We start from the raw sequence: 16,198 nt of genomic DNA, 5'->3' as shown, positions 1-16,198 counted from the left end.
GGGTGATCGTATTTTGCCCATTTGGGACTCTTGATATTTAATTTATTTTTATCTTGCTATTTTAGTTTAGATTTAGATTTTAGTTCAGCAGGGAATCCCACAATTGTGACATCTTGAAAGAGTTTATATGAGGACAGTTGTGTAACCCATTAGGGTTCCATCATCTGGAAGCAAAATCTCTGGAATCTAATTATGAACTTATCTACAGCCCAGAAGGAATTTATGCCACCTTTGTGCCTCCTGGATTCTGGAGGCAGCTGGGGATTAGAGTAGTCCCCAGGAATAAGGTAGAGTAATTGTAGGCTGTTCTAACTTGTGCTGGGCTGCTATGGTTATTTATTACGGCACCCAGCATTCCAGAATAGCAATATAATATTGTGTATTACAGCTTCACTTTTGTTCTTCCGTCATTTCCTCCCTTATTTTCATCATGGCTTTCTGTGACCTTGGTAACATTTTCGTTATCCTGCTCCCACTGAAGTTAATGACAGAATTCCTTCTGAGGAGGATCAGGCCCAACCATATTTGGTCAGACATGTTATACAATAACGTGTAAGCAATAGACAAGGCTTCTTTACCTGGACTACATGTTTGGCAGAAATGTGTCCTCTCCTAAACTTATTGGAGAGCTGCCAAAGGGAGCGAAAGGAGATAAAGATTTTTTTTTTAAATCCTTTAACCTTTTTTTCCTTTCCATTTGTGAAATATAAATCCAAAGTTACTAGACATAACTCTCCTTTTGAGCTAGTCTAAAGTTGCATGACCTTCTCATAAACAAACTAGGGAAATGCAACCTAGAAGGCGCTACTATAGGGTGGGTTCAAAACTGGTTGGAAATCTGTTCCCAGAGAGTAGTTATCAGTGGTTCACAGTAAAACTAGAAGAGCACATCAAGTGGCATTCTGCTGGGATCCGTTCTGGGTCCGGTTATGTTCAATATCATCATCAATTATTTAGATAATAGCTAGAGAGTACAATTATAATGTTTGTGGACGATACCAAACTGGGAGGGGTTGCAAGTGCTGTGGAGGATAGGATTAAAATTCAAAATGATCTGAACAAACTGGAGAAATGGTCTAAAGTAAATAGGATGTAATTCAATAAGGACAAATGCAAATTACTTCTCTGACTCTTGTGGGACCCCACTAGATACTCCCTCCCAGTTTGACAGAAAGCCATTGATAACTACTCTTTGAGTACAGTCTGTCAAACCAGTTGTACACCCACTTTATAGTAATTTAATCTAGACCACATTTCACTACTTTGCTTATGAGAGTGTCAGGTGGGACTGTGTCAAAAGTTATGCCAAAATCAAGATATATCAAGTCTACTAGTTCCCTCCATCCACTAGGCCAGTAACCCTGTCAAAGAAGGAAATTATGTTGGTTTGGCATGATTTTTTTTTTTTTTTTGACAAACATATGCTGGCTATTCCTTATAATCCTATTATCCTGCAAATGCTTACAAACTGATCGTTTAATAATTAGTTCCAGTATCTTTCCAGGTACTGAAGTTAGGCTGACTGATCTATAATTCTCTGCATCCTTTTTAAATGATAGGTACTATGTTTGCCCTTCTCCAGTCATCTGGGACTTCACCCATCCTCCATGGGTTCTCCAAGATAATTGCTAACAGTTCCAAATTGCTTCAGCTGGTTCTTTAAGTACCCTTTGATAAATTTCATCAAGGCCAACTGATTTGAATACATCTAACTTATCTAAATAGTCTTTCATCTGTTCTTTCCCTATTTTGGCTTGCATTCTTCCCCCTTGTTAAAATTAATTATGTGGCATATCTGGTCACCATTAACTTGTGCAATGAAGACTGAAGCAAAATAGGATTAAACACCTCAGCTTTCTTGATATCATCAGTTATTAGCTCTCCTTCCCTGCTAAATAAAGGATCTACACTTTCTTTTGTCTTTCTCTTGCTCCTAATGTATTTTAAAAACCTCTTCTTATTGTCTTTTATGTCCTTGCTAGGCATAACTCATTTTGTGCCTTAGGGCTTGTCTACACTGGCACTTTACAGCGCTGCAACTTTCTCACTCAGGAGTGTGAAAAAACACACACACACACCCCCGAGCGCTGTAAGTTTCAGTGCTGTAAAGTGGCGGTGTAGACAGTGCACCAGTGCTGGGAGCTACTCCCCTCATGGAGCTCTCTCCCAGCGCTGGTGCCACGACTGGACAGCCATGTTAAAACGCTACCATGGCAGCACTTTAACACTGCTAGTGAAGACATACCCTTAGCCTTTCTGATTTTGTTCCCACATGCTTGTGTTATTAGTTTGTACTCCTTCTCCTTAACAGTTTCTACTTCTTGTAGGATTGTTTTTTGATTTTCATGTCATTAAAGATCTCATGATGGAGCCAGATCGGCCAATATACATCATCACTGAGATTTTCAAACCAGCCTAAGGGAGTCAAATGCCCCAGCTCCCATTGGAACTGAATTTCAGTGGGAGTTGGATACTTAAATTCCAGCCGAAATAATAATAAAATAAATAATAATAATAATAATGCATAATTAATCAACTAATTTCACACAGGCCTCTTAACAGCTGTTGAATGATAATGGCTTTTAGTCAGCTATAACACTGACTTGTAATGTGACTTTGGGCAAATTCCTTTACTTCTCTGTGCCTCAGTTTCCTGATCTTTAAATGGGGATATTAATACTTACCGAATTCATAGGTGAGTTGTGAGCATTGATTCATTAATGTTTGAAAAGCATTTTGAGCTCCTCAGATGGAAAATGCCATATTAGTATCATTATTATTATTTCATTCCAGTTTATTGAAATGCATACCAAATAGCTGAAAAACCCGCTCTCCGATTCATTTCAGTGTGTACCCTCTTTATGTGAGAGGTGCTCTATTCCTTGAAATATGCACATGTAGCCAGGATGAGTAACATGCACAACTGCTGTGGGGCCCAAGGTTGCTGAGCTGTGAACTGCCTTTGTAGCAGTAGTGTAATGATGTTGCAGAATCAGTAGACAAGAAAATGAGGATCTCCTACTCCTTGTTACTATTTATTATTTCCATAGTGCTGTAAAGCTGTAAAGTGCTTTACAGACCAATATTTTCAAAAGAGACTAATGATTTGGGGTGTCTGAGTTTTTGGGTGCCCAGCTGGAGATATCTTGCAGGAGTGACTGATTATCAGAAATTACTGGGTAACCATGCCCTGAAAATTCAGCTCCTTTTCAAGTTAAGCACCCAAAAATTGAGGCACCCCACATCACTGGTCACTTTTGAAAATCTGGGTCAAATATAAGAAGACAAGATTCATGCTCTGCCAACCATACAATCTAAGGCCCAGATGATTCAAACACTTATGCAATTTTACTTCTGTGAGCTATTCACAGTAGTAAAATTAATCATGTGAATTAGTGTTTGCAGGACGCAGGCATAAGGGCATGAGCCTGCAAAACTATATTCATGTGAATAATTTTATGTACATAAGTAGTTTAATTGAACTAAATAAGACTTATTTTCTGAGTAAAGTTATTCCCTGGAGTAAGAGTTGGTAGGATGGTGCTGGATGTGTACAGACAGAGGGATGGAGGTAGGAAAGTAACAAAAGATATACATATTGCATTATTTGAGTTGGCTGGCACTGTGTAGTTTCAGAGGGGATTGTCTGTCTTTTATTTTTATTTGTATTTTTAAATGTATCTTGTGGTTGGGAAAAGATGTTTATTTGTTAGTTAGGGTTCTAAAATCCTATGGGCACCTATCTTACACTGTAGGCACCCCTTGTAATTATTTAAAAGTGCAATAAACATGAACAAAAGAAAATTAGCAGCAACCTACAAAGTATAATAAAAAAAGCCCCAAAACCTCAAATGAACAGTAAAGCACAGATAAAATTTTAAAAAGCAACATCACCCCTAATTAGTGATATGTTTTTCCATATACAAAGAGCAATCATATTCTTTCAGGTTAATTACATAAGAAAACACAAACGTGAAGACTCCATGACAGAGCACAGTGTTTGTGTATCTTCTCTGTAACCTGCTACATCTGCTCCACTTCACAAAATGGAAGCTGCTTTCTGCAGAGCCTAGACTCCGAGACATTAAATAAGCAGAACACAGAAAACATAGTAATAATAGTGACCCAACTGCTTGTGCCACAGTTAGTAGTGAACCTCAAGCTGAAATAAGTGATTTTTTAGGAGGGACTCAAAGGAGGAGAGTGAGGTGGTATTTGGTATAGAGGAAGAAGGAGGCTGTTTTAAGAACAGGTGTGGAGATTTGAATGGTAGTACATAGAGTTCCTCCACAGATGATCAAGGCCTCACACAACTTTATTCTCCATTTCCTGTAGCTATCTGAAATATCATTTATGGCAAAATATTAGAGGATTTATTTTAATTTGGGGGCCCAGAGATGTGTGGGGATAATACAGTTTTACTACATATATTTTTATTTATTTTCTTTTGCTAACCTTATAACCAGGATAACACAAAACAGCTCCATCTCAGTAACATAACATAGTATTTAAAAACTATGGGTTAAATGGCAAAACTCCCATTGACTTCAGTGGAGTCAAGATTTCACCCCCAGATTTACCCCTAACAGGGAAGTGTGTGGGAGAGAACTGAGATTTAAGGTTTTAAGCTCCATCTAGTGGCCAAATAGAGAATGACGTACAGATAGTAAAGTCCAATGCACGTGATTTGTATATTGCCTGACAGGTGGCACTTAATTGTGGACCATACCTAGGTCAAAAACTGGCTTCCTGTCCCGCACAAGCACTCTCCATTAAAGGTTGCATATTCGGGACATTTCCCATAAAAGAATGGGAACTGAGCCCCCTGTTCATCAGCCACCAACTGCAATGCTGCTGAGTATTCCTCAGTGACTCATCTTGCTTCTACTTGATTGGGAGTGAGTGTGAAATGAATTACTTGCATGCTTGACGTTATCAACTATGAACGCTATTGTTATGTCTTAGATAATCTATGGCCGCAACGTGCTTCTGGGAAAAGCAGGTGGAGAGTGCTTCCATCTCTTTGTTAGTATTTCTCCTCCAGGGGAAAAACATTACAGGGTGTTTTCTTCTTCTGTTGGTTTGGCTTCCTTTTGCTGTATGGTTGGAATCCAGAGCTGGGCTACCCACAAATTGGAAATAATAAGTGTTACATTAATATTATTTCCCTGATCTGCAGCATCTCATTCCCGGTCAAATGTAACAGGAGGTGGGAAGATTAGCTGGTAACTGCAGGTAATCCTGGCTGGGCGGCTGATGGGCTGTGGAGTTGACCCTTGCTTTGCAGATTTTTATTATTATTATTCATCTCGAGTCTGGATGGTTTGCATACTTTTCCATCTGCACCTGCCTCTGGAACAAAGGGTGAGTAATTATAAAGGTGCGTGCTAAGTGAGATAACGTTAGGTCACATCCTCCTCAGTCTCTTCTCTGGCGTAATGTTCACCAGGGAAGTTGGGAAAAGATTATCTTTCACCTATTCTGCAGTATCTCAGAGCCATGGTACTGAATAGGGAGATCTGGGGAAGTAGTATATATATGAAGGCGGAAAGGTGTTGTCGTAGTGTCAGAAACTAAGGGGAGCCTTCTTCACATTTAATGTTTTGCTTAGTATTAATATATTTAATACTGTATCTTTAACACTGAACACCCCCCCCCTTTTTTTTTAAGGACTTTAACTTTCTCTTTGAAAGGGAAATACTGGGGGAAGTGGGCGTTAGATCCCTCCCAAACAGCTGATTGACTTTAACAAAGAATTTGAGCTTTCATGGGTAAATTAGGGCATTGTGATCTTTAATCAAATCGTTCTTGTCATGTATATGACTCCTGCCCTTGGCCACAAAAGATGTCCCTAGGGTTACCTTCATTTATGATTGATTGATTGATTTTGATTTATACACAACCACATCTGTCCCCCTCCCCCAACTCTAAAACGCGGGCACTGTGTGGGCAAGAGAACATTTCGGACTCTGAAGTTGTCCCTCACAGACTGAAAACCGTCTTTCTTGGTTTCCCACTTCAGTGCCAGTCCTTGCATTGACAGTGCCGATCCCACGTTGCGTAGTTTTGCACCGGTATGTAAGTGTTTGCACCCAAATACACATTTGTGCTTTGCTAGGCATAAGAAATGCTAGACTCCAAATAAGAGAGAGATTTCTGTATAAAGCTTTTAGGAAAGAGAGAAGGAGGGGGGGTGGGAACAACACCCTAGGGTGTCCCCTGTGAAATGATGTCATCCAATCAATACTTGGGGGGCGGGGGAGTTGTGACTGATCTGACTAACTCCTTCTATGAAATAGTCTCTATATTGGAATTGGAATTAGCCGTATCGATTGGGCTGATAACAGAGACCTATAAAAAGGCAGGGGGATTGGCTCTGCATTTACTACATCCCCGAAGCATTTAGCTCAAAAAGCACCAAGCCACTGCCTTTTCTTTAGTGGCACTTGCGCCTCTGTATGCGTGGCGGGGGGGTCTGTGCCTGGAGTCCTCTTGCAATTGAAATAACCTGGAAAAGATGTGGAGGAGCCTGTGCAAACCGTACACGTCCCTGGCTCTGCTTGGACTCTGCTTTGCAATGGTCGTCAGATCTCTGCCTTTCTCTGATGCAGGGCCACATGTGAACTATGGCTGGGGGGAACCTATTAGATTAAGGCACCTATACACAGCCAGCAAACACGGTCTGTTCAGTTACTTCCTGAGGATCAACAGTGATGGCAAAGTGGATGGCACCAGCATTCAGAGCCCCCGCAGTAAGTATAAGGGAAAGCTGCGGTCTTGCTCATGAACGGGATCTCGGCTAAAGGAATGGAGCCCCACGCCCTGAATTCCCTTAGTGAGCTTCTGAGGCTGCATTCTCCCATAGCACTGGAAACAGGCAAGCGTGTGCTTGGGTACCTGACAGTAAGGGCTCCTTTGTGAAGGGAACAGGACGAGTTTCACCTCCGATTACCTGCGAAATGTAGCCCTGAGAGGCGGTGGGGTGAGGGGGTGTGTGGCTTGCAGACGGCGATCCTCTCCCCCCCTCATCTGAACGCTGTTTTGGTTTTGCTGCATAGGTCTGCTGGAAATCAGGGCTGTGGCAGTTCGCACGGTGGCGATCAAGGGCGTCCACAGTTCCCGGTACCTCTGCATGGAAGAAGACGGGAAGCTGCATGGACTTGTAAGTTACAGGCAAGGGAGGCTGAGCTGATCGGGGGGCCGGCACTGAATCGGCATGGGAAAGTCCATAGCAAATGCGGGGATGGTTGCATGCGCTCGCAGGGCTTGTTATCGTATTGGAAAACCCGGGTGCAGGGCTTGTTATGATTTTATCTGGAAGCGTCCAGATAAAACAACTTGAACCGATCACATCTTTGCTCTACCACCAAGCAGCTCATGAAGGGTCTGACTTCAGCGAAGGAGCAAGGAAATCAAAATGTATAACGAGACAGTTTGTGGCTATGACACTGGGCAGTAACACTAATAACACTGGGCAAAATAAATAGAAAGTGTGCGTTTGCTGTAAGCTTTCATTTTAATAGGTCTCAGAGCCCCCTAACCTAAAATAATGTGTAAGATTAAATGGTTGAGTTCTCTTACTATAGAGAGTTGATAAAATGTAGACAGAACTCTGAGCTGTTTACTTTTTGTCATTACTCTCTCATTACTTTTTGTCACTATTAGTGTCATTAAACTGTAATGTTTATTAGTAGAAATTTAAGTTTAGTGTCAAATGAGAAAGCAACTTTCCGGAATTTCTAAAACAAATAAAAATAAGGAGGGCAATCGGCCATTTTCATTCTTTGTTGCATTTCCCCCCTTCCAATTTTCTATCCACTTTTAGTTAACATAGAAGAGAGGACCCAATAATGTCTACTATAAACAGCCTATTTGAGATGTGGCTATTTATCTGCAATCAAACTAAAACATGTTCATTGCATTGGAATGTAAATGATACAGGCATATTTGTAATTATCTTCTTACTGTTCAGCTTAGGTATTCTGCAGAAGATTGCTCCTTCGAAGAGGAGATACACCCAGATGGCTACCATATGTATAGATCAAAGAAATATGGGGTTGCTATCTCTTTAAGTCATGCCAAACAGAAACAAGAATTCAAAGGAAAGGACTCTCTCCCACTGTCTCACTTCTTACTTGTGATCAACAATGCACCTGTAGGGTTATGGGAGCCTGAGGACTATAGTGATTCTCTGACATGGTGTTGTTAACTCATGCCTTTTTGCCTAGGTTTTTCAGCATATCAGCTAGATACATCAGAAATACGGTCCTGCTCTTGAGAGACCCCTGCAATACCTACTCAAAGGCATGAGTTAATGAGAAAGGTCCAAATTCATTCCATGTAACTCCATTGTAGCTACCTGAGTTTCATGGGTGGGAGGTGCATTTTCCCCAGAATGCAAATGTAAGGCTTGATCCTACTTTCCTTAGCAAAACTCCCGCTGATTTCAACTGGAGAAGAAGTGGGCCCAATGGCAAAACATCCATGAACTTTAATGAGAAAAGGATCAGGCCGAATAGGATTTTTACTTGAGTATCTAGGGCAGAATTTGCCTTTCAAGTCTGAATTTCCTTGCTTTTATTATCTAAAGTCAGACCTTCAATAAACTGAAAAGGTGAGGGAGGTGATCTGGTTTTGGGCTCAGACCACCATATATGGAAAGTGTCAGTTGGAAGTTTTTATTGCATGTCCAAACTGAAATACTCAGTGACTGATAACTATAGATAGGATCCTTCTTCCACTGAAGTCAGTGGGAGATTTCCCATTGATTTCCCTAGCTGCAGGCTCTTAGTTGTTGCACTGTGCATTATTGTAATAGTCTTTGAGGAAAAAAATGAGCAGCCCTTAATTTGTAACTGTTCATTGAACTATAGCAATACTTCATTACATTAATTGATATTCTGAATAGGTACGTGTTTGACAGTTATTAGCCATAACTGCCATTCAAACTCCTGTATATGTACTGGACCAAATCCTGTATGTCTTACTCTCATGAGAAGTCCCATTGACTTCCCTAATAATGCTCACATAAGTAAGGTGAGCAGAATTTGGCCCAGAGAAAATTTGTCTTCTGAGATGCACTATCCTTTCCCTGTTTCCACTCTGCTCCATATGCCTTGTGTGTGTATATGTATATTGAGGGATGGAAGAGGAAGTCATTTACTACTGGCCTATGCCAACAGCAAATTATGGACTCCCACACTGGTTAAAATGTGCTAGCCACTCCTAACCCACCTACTCCAGAGTGATGCAGGGAAGGAATTGATGCATAATGTCTTCTGAGTCCTCTGCACCTAGACCCACCATCCTAGTAGCCTGTGCAGGACCCAAGGGGATATTTGTACTCTTCCCCTTACTCATTTTGGTTAGTACCTTACTCTGAAAGTGAATGGGGAAATGTACTACTCAGCATGAGTTGGGAGGTGGTGTGCTGGGATGGACCGGAAGGTATAAAAGCATGATCTACTGTGGGTTACAAGGTGATACCTTAATTCAGGCATTGACTAGTAGAACCTTACTCCAGGAGTAGTTCTATTAACTTCAGTGAGACTACTTGTGTGACTAATTTGGTCACCTGTAGAAGTAAAGTGTTCACAATCTGGCCCTGATATACATTCATTCAAAATGTGTGATGTCCAGACTGATAAATATTGCAAGTCTTAATCGGTGAGAAAAGCAAGTTGTTTTTTTTTAAATTTATTCCTTCAACATTAAAAGTACTTTTAAAAGGTGACCATAGCAAACACAACAGTCTATTCTACATTGTTGATGGTATTTAACATAGTTTGATTTTTTACAACTGAAAAAAAAAGAAGTCAAATGTGCTCTGGGTTATATTTTGACAGGTAGAGAGTTCATTGGGGAACACTTTGTTTGTTTGTTTTTATCATCAAAGACCTAGACATAACCAGCAATTCTCCTTTATTGGCCCAGAGTTCAGTCACCTCGAATGACTGAGCCAGAAATAACACCAGAGTTGTAAGGAAAATAGTGATTACTTAAAGGATCTGGAAAAGTCTGAGATAACACAAAATCTCAACATACAAAATCTCAACCATATCTACATATAAACTATGTCTAAGATTAATTCTACAAATTGCTAGGCAGGTTATAAAATATATTATCCTATATAGAATCTTTATTGGTGTCACAGTAGAACTGTTTGATAATTTAATGCCTGATGAGAAAGAGATACTGTACTAATACATTTTTAGAAACTTTAATAAAATGACAAGAAAAAACTTGCAGTTTGCCCTTTTTTATTGTTGTTTTTTATTTATTAATTTTCTTTATTTTAAAACCAGTCTATTATAAAAATACCTTTCTGCAGACCTGATTCTTGAAGCCCTTACACAGGCAAATCTCCTGTGGGATTCAAATTGAGTTTTGTATGCATTAGGACTGCTGGATTGAGCCCTTAGCTATCGTGGTTGCAATTAAAACATCAGCATTCATCAAAATTTATAAAACTGAGATATCTACCAGAGATTACCAAAGTTTTCCCCTAAAATCATAATAGGGCAGTCTGTAGCAACTGTGTGGTAATAGATGGAATAAAGATCACTGAGGATAATGGAAAGACTCCCAGTGACTTCAAGGGAGTGTGGATCAGGACTATGTTGACTTTTTAATGACCTCATAGATTGTTATGAATTCTGTGCATAATACGGAGGGCTTGAATCTCTCTCATATCAAGGAGAGCAGGGTCAAGCACATACAAGATTTATATCATATCTGATAAGTGTCATAGACATATCTGTAATTGTCTTCACTCCTTACTGTTCAGCTCAGGTATTCTACAGAAGATTGCTCCTTTGAAGAGGAGATACGCCCAGACGGCTACAATGTATATAAATCAAAGAAATATGGAGTCTCTGTGTCTTTAAGTAGTACCAAACAAAGACAACAATTCAAAGGGAAAGACTTTCTTCCATTGTCTCACTTCTTACCTATGATCAACACTGTGCCTGTAGAATCAATGGATTTTGTGGAATATGGTGATTACAGTCATACTTTTGAATCAGATCTATTCTCTTCACCTCTTGAAACTGACAGCATGGACCCCTTTGGAATCACCTCTAAAATATCTCCAGTGAAGAGCCCCAGCTTTCAGAAATAACTAATGCTCCTGACTTTAAATATGGTTTTTAAGAAACATTACCAGAACCAGGATATTATTTAGCTTTTCCAGTAGTAATATGTAGAATATGTAAACTTTTAAGGTATGGTGGTAGCATTGTTCTTGCAATGTACTAAACTTGTAAGGTAGTAGCACCATTCTAAGGCTACATTCTAAGAACCACCTATTCATGTTTTCACATCACATTTGGGGGAAAAAAAATCTAAATAGCTACTTAACTGGTTCACCTCTGACAAAAATACACAACATGCAGAAATTCCTTCCATCTGGTGATGGCTGGGGTGATAAGATCACTAACATTTTTCTCCACCACTTTATTACTACTTATGCTCACTTCGGATTCGTGCTGATAGGAGCAAATGCAGCAAAAGCTTTTCATTCACAGGGAGGTTAATGACCTCTTCAGTTCATAGCTTTTCAAAGACAAACATTTGTAATAAAACATGATTACAAAACCTAACAAACATTACCCTGGGAACTAGGGTTAAAACTATCTCTTAAAAAACTGCTGCTGATACTCTGGGACAACTTTCCATTTTAAACATTGCATTGAGAAATAATTCTGCTTGTATATTACACATTTTCTTCCCTTCTTTGATTATTGCTAAGGACTCACGCTGGAACACTGGATCTTTGATTCTTTATGGGCTTACCTATGTTTGCTGATGAATTCTTTGGGACCTGTATTAATATCCTTGGTCTGAGGTAGAATTCTCATTAATGTTAGTGGGAATTCTATGTATGGATTGAGGATCGTACAGAATCCATAATTATGTTAATCAGGTAGGGAACAAGCAGTAGAAACAGATTAACTTTCAGGTCATAAAGGTCCTGTTATATGTAAATATCCATAGCAATTGAAGGAAAAGACAGAAAATAAATGTTGTATAGGTCAAATGGCTTCCAAGTATGTTTTTATATTTTTCCTTAAAGCATCAGCAGTTCTTTCGAGGCCATATAAGCCTGATCCTGCACCCATTGACTTCAATGTTGCAGAATTGGTCAAATACTGCCTTTGATATGTGGTGGAGTGATTCTCGGTAGTATATGGCCCATAATGTATATATGATACTTTCAGTCCTGTTCTCCTATGTTAGCATTCGAGCAAGAGAATAACAACAAAAGGAATGTGAGACAAGGGGTCCAGGAAAATTACCCATTTCCAAAGTTTCATTTATAATAGGTATTTCTATACAGAAAACTGTACTGGAAATGTTAGTATTTTCTTGACCTAGCACTTCATTACCAATGCAATATTTATAATTAATTTATTGAATACATACATCTGTTTATTTTGTTACTGTTATTTATACTCAAAATTATATTTATGTACTCATGAAGGTTTTTTTAGTTTTAACAAATTTTGTGAAGTTTTGTAATCATGAAATCGTAAGGAAAATATAACTTTTTTTAAAATTTTCTGTGATGTCAGTAATTTAGTGTGTAAATTTGTAATTAAAAAAATCATCTCCAACATAAAATCTAACTGACTCTGTTTCAATAATTATGTGGCACCTTTTACTCAAAGACTTCAAAGAGCTTTACAAATGGTATTGGATTAAGTTTCACTGCAGCCTTGTAAGGTAGGTAAGTGTTATTATCCCCATTTTGTAGATGAAGAAACTGAGGCACAGAGAAACGAAGCAACTTGGCCAAACTCATGCAGTGAGTGACAGAGCTAGAAATGGAATCTGTTCAGGCAGGATTAGAGTGCTGCTTTCAGGATGTCAACAATGTCTCTGTTGCACATTAAATGTAATCTGATTAACACAGTTTACAGAAGCAAGGCAGGCCAGATACAATTTTAAAACGAGGGGAAATTCTGTACTTATGGGAAAAGTCCAGGAGATTGTTCACTAAGTGGCTGACCCTGGGATACACTGAAGTCATAATTCCCATTGACTTCAGTGGGTCAGGCCCCAAGTTCTGGTTCTCTGGCATAACATCTTACTGAAGCTCTAATTTAAATTCTGTATTCCTTTTATGAGGAAAAGAAAGAAAAATGCCCATGAGCATGGATTCAGGGGCATTTTTTATAAAGCCCTGTCTGCTTTAATTTTGCAGTAGTGTCCTTAAATCCTTTCTAAACTGTTGAAAAGTGTGCAGTAGCTTTCCATAAATAATTTAGGGACCTGTGTACACTGATAATTTGCCTTTCTTCCAGCAGCCACATACTGGAGCAATTGCCCTGCTGGAAATCCTTATTGTAGACAGGCAAAACTGGTATAAGCTGTGATTTGAACCACTTGGTTTCATGCAGGGGTAGACTGCACAGGTTCAAATAGCAGGTATGCACAAAGGAGTTGCACAGATGCAGCTGCTTTGGTTTCTGGCCACTGATGGCTGTCATTTGACAAAACTCCCAGCATGGATGAAGGCTGTTCTAGTCTGTGCACTGTAGCATCTGTGCCTTTAAAACAGACATGAAATGACAGTGAATAAAATGTATGTAGTGATTTTCATCCAAAGACCCCCAAACCATTCTATAAACTTTACAAATAGATTTATGTATTAACATATAAAGAATACTTCATCCGCCTGTGAAATGCAGGCACCTCTGGGGAGGAGTGTTCTGCCTTTTCTAGGAAAACTACAACACTACCCAACAATAGACCGAGGCAGAAAAGGGGTTATTTTTCTGGAGAAATTTTTAACTTTCCAGCAAGAAATTAAAAACTGAACATTTCAATTTGGAAAATCTGTCACAGTAGCTCATATGAATTGTAGTTCAGATTCCTCAGGTCCCCACTCTCCTCTATGAACTGAGTTTCTGGGGTAAACTACAACTCCATGGTGCCCCACGGTCTCCTCTCTTGCTGAGCCACCTTAGTCCCCTGGCCATAGTGCATCATGGAAGATATCATCCAGCTTTTCATGTTTAATTTAGCACAATTTGGGGGGGATTTTGAGTGGTCAGTTTCTCAACAAAAATTCAAAATTTTCTGTGGAAAGCAGATACTTCACAAAAAAATTGTTTAGTCAAAAACCCAAATTTTTATCAAAAAACAATTTTGATGGAGAATTTTTGACCAGCCCTATGCAATAGTTTAGGAGAGGTGTTGCAGCTATTAGAAAGCTGACAATTGTCAAGAAATATAGTGACCCTTCAGAGAGGGGTTCAAAAAATGGATCCAAGAGCACATTTAATGTGAGGAAAGATCTCATGGGCTACACCGTGAATAAAAGGAGGTCTGATTAGGACTGTAACTTTGAGAATAAATGTGTGGGTGATGGGATCAGATAGGTTAATCCTTGGCTGCAAGAACTGAGGCTATAAACAACACTTGAGATCTGACTGAATTGGATACATTATCTAATTAAAATTACACCTGGAATTTCAGGTAGACAGAATGTAACTACTCAGATGATATTTGGCTAGCGCACAGAGGTTAGCATCCTTACATTTGTGAAAAGTATTCTGAGATCTTACTGACTCCATGTGCTGACAGCTTTGGTTTTACATCTCACACCAGCAGTACAACATCTCTTATTGTAACAGCATGGTCAGTATTTACTCATAGAGAAGAATACCAGAAACTGAATCATCAACACCCCTTTCTGTAGCACTTAATTTTTTGCTGGAGGTTTCCCATCCAATCACTGACTAAGCCTGGCTGCTTCACTTATGAGATTATGACAATAAAATGACCTAAGGTGAAATGATGACAGGAAAATGTTTTTTCTTACTATTAGACACCTGACTAGGTCAGGAACTTGGCATGCAAAACATCTAAACAATATTGTCTTGCATTGATGGTTGGAATATAAACAACACAACCATCATGAATTGCACTGTATAAGTCAAAGGATAACTATAGTTTGCTAAATACGGTAAATTGTTTGCACTCGCTTTAGATTTATAGGTTTCAGAGTAACAGCCGTGTTAGTCTGTATTCGCAAAAAGAAAAGGAGTACTTGTGGCACCTTAGAGACTAACCAATTTATTTGAGCATGAGCTTTCGTGAGCTACAGCTCACCGATGAAGTGAGCTGTAGCTCACGAAAGCTCATGCTCAAATAAATTGGTTAGTCTCTAAGGTGCCACAAGTACTCCTTTTCTTTTTAGATTTATAATTACATTTTACAGCCCTCAAATATTTTAAAGGATTGGTGTCCAATGTTTGAGTGTGAAATCCCAGTTAGAAGCTACAATTGTTGTTCAAACTATGAGTAAACTATTGAAAGGGAGACAGTGGACATTTCTGTCTGATGTCTTTGGAGAACATGAAGGATGAACAATGCCCTTCGAGCAAATACCATATTAGAGTGATGGATGTTTGAGATAACAGTACCAAGACCACATATTTGCAAAGTCTTTTGAGATACTGTATACTTTGCCACAAGTGTTCTGTCCATCTAGGGAGAAGGCATGGTGGGAAGGTCTAAATCCATTTTTTCATCAAAAATGCTTGCACTTTGGGCAAATTCAAGCCTGAAGAAAACAAATGCACTTCCCTTTGAAGTCAATGAGAGTCCAAAATCAATAGGAGATGCACTTGTTTGCATTAAGGATAAATTTAATCCATCGTGTAGTTTTTTTTCATGAATCCCATCAGGTTGGGACCTCTTCTTTAAGCTAAGGAATAATATGCTAAAGCCAAATTATTGCTAATATTTTGTAGTCTTGAACTGCAGAGAAACTATTCAGTAATTTTTGATGTATATAACCAACCTAACTACCCTTGAGATCAGAGGAAGTTTTGTCATTTACTTCCAGGGAAGAAGAACCAAGCCAAAAGACTAGATTTATTTGAATTAATTACATAGACTGAGATTTTCAAAAATGCCTCAGGTTTCTGGACGTCAAATTCCCATTTGGAAACTGAGCACCCAAATTCCTTAAGCAGCTTTGAAAATCTCAGCTATTTATTTATTTAGGACAACCAAAAAGAAAGCTGAGTCACTTGGTATCTTTTAGAGAGTTACTCAGAAATGCTTTATTATACCCGCACACACACAAAAATTCCAGCATTAAATGCAGAAGAATCTTGTAAAAATAAAACACTGTAGAACTATAATTTTTGATTGGAGATTCTGAGAATTACCACAATATTTCCAG

The 16,198-nt window shown here is 39.0% G+C and overlaps 1 protein-coding gene across 1 annotated transcript; it reads left to right on the top strand.

Moving 5' to 3' along the window:
• The first annotated feature begins 6,517 nt into the window (after positions 1 to 6,517).
• On the top strand, positions 6,518 to 11,119 carry FGF19 (fibroblast growth factor 19). The gene is made up of 3 exons (XM_073350655.1): positions 6,518 to 6,752; positions 7,059 to 7,162; positions 10,787 to 11,119. The coding sequence occupies exons 1-3, from the start codon at positions 6,518 to 6,520 to the stop codon at positions 11,117 to 11,119; spliced, it is 672 nt and encodes a 223-aa protein (XP_073206756.1).
• The last annotated feature ends 5,079 nt before the right edge of the window (positions 11,120 to 16,198 follow it).

This window comes from Lepidochelys kempii, chromosome 6 (genome assembly GCF_965140265.1).
Source record: "Lepidochelys kempii isolate rLepKem1 chromosome 6, rLepKem1.hap2, whole genome shotgun sequence".
In the NCBI taxonomy this organism is placed as follows: domain Eukaryota; kingdom Metazoa; phylum Chordata; order Testudines; family Cheloniidae; genus Lepidochelys; species Lepidochelys kempii.
This window is presented reverse-complemented; position numbering and strand designations above follow the sequence as displayed.

What these genes read in the sequence shown, in the direction of transcription:
- FGF19 (XM_073350655.1), top strand. Translation starts at nt 6,518, where the DNA reads ATGTGGAGGAGCCTGTGCAAACCGTACACGTCCCTGGCTCTGCTTGGA. An exon ending in CAGCATTCAGAGCCCCCGCA is followed by an intron (nt 6,753 to 7,058) that starts GTAAGTATAAGG and finishes TTTGCTGCATAG; the next exon opens with GTCTGCTGGAAATCAGGGCT. An exon ending in ACGGGAAGCTGCATGGACTT is followed by an intron (nt 7,163 to 10,786) that starts GTAAGTTACAGG and finishes CTTACTGTTCAG; the next exon opens with CTCAGGTATTCTACAGAAGA.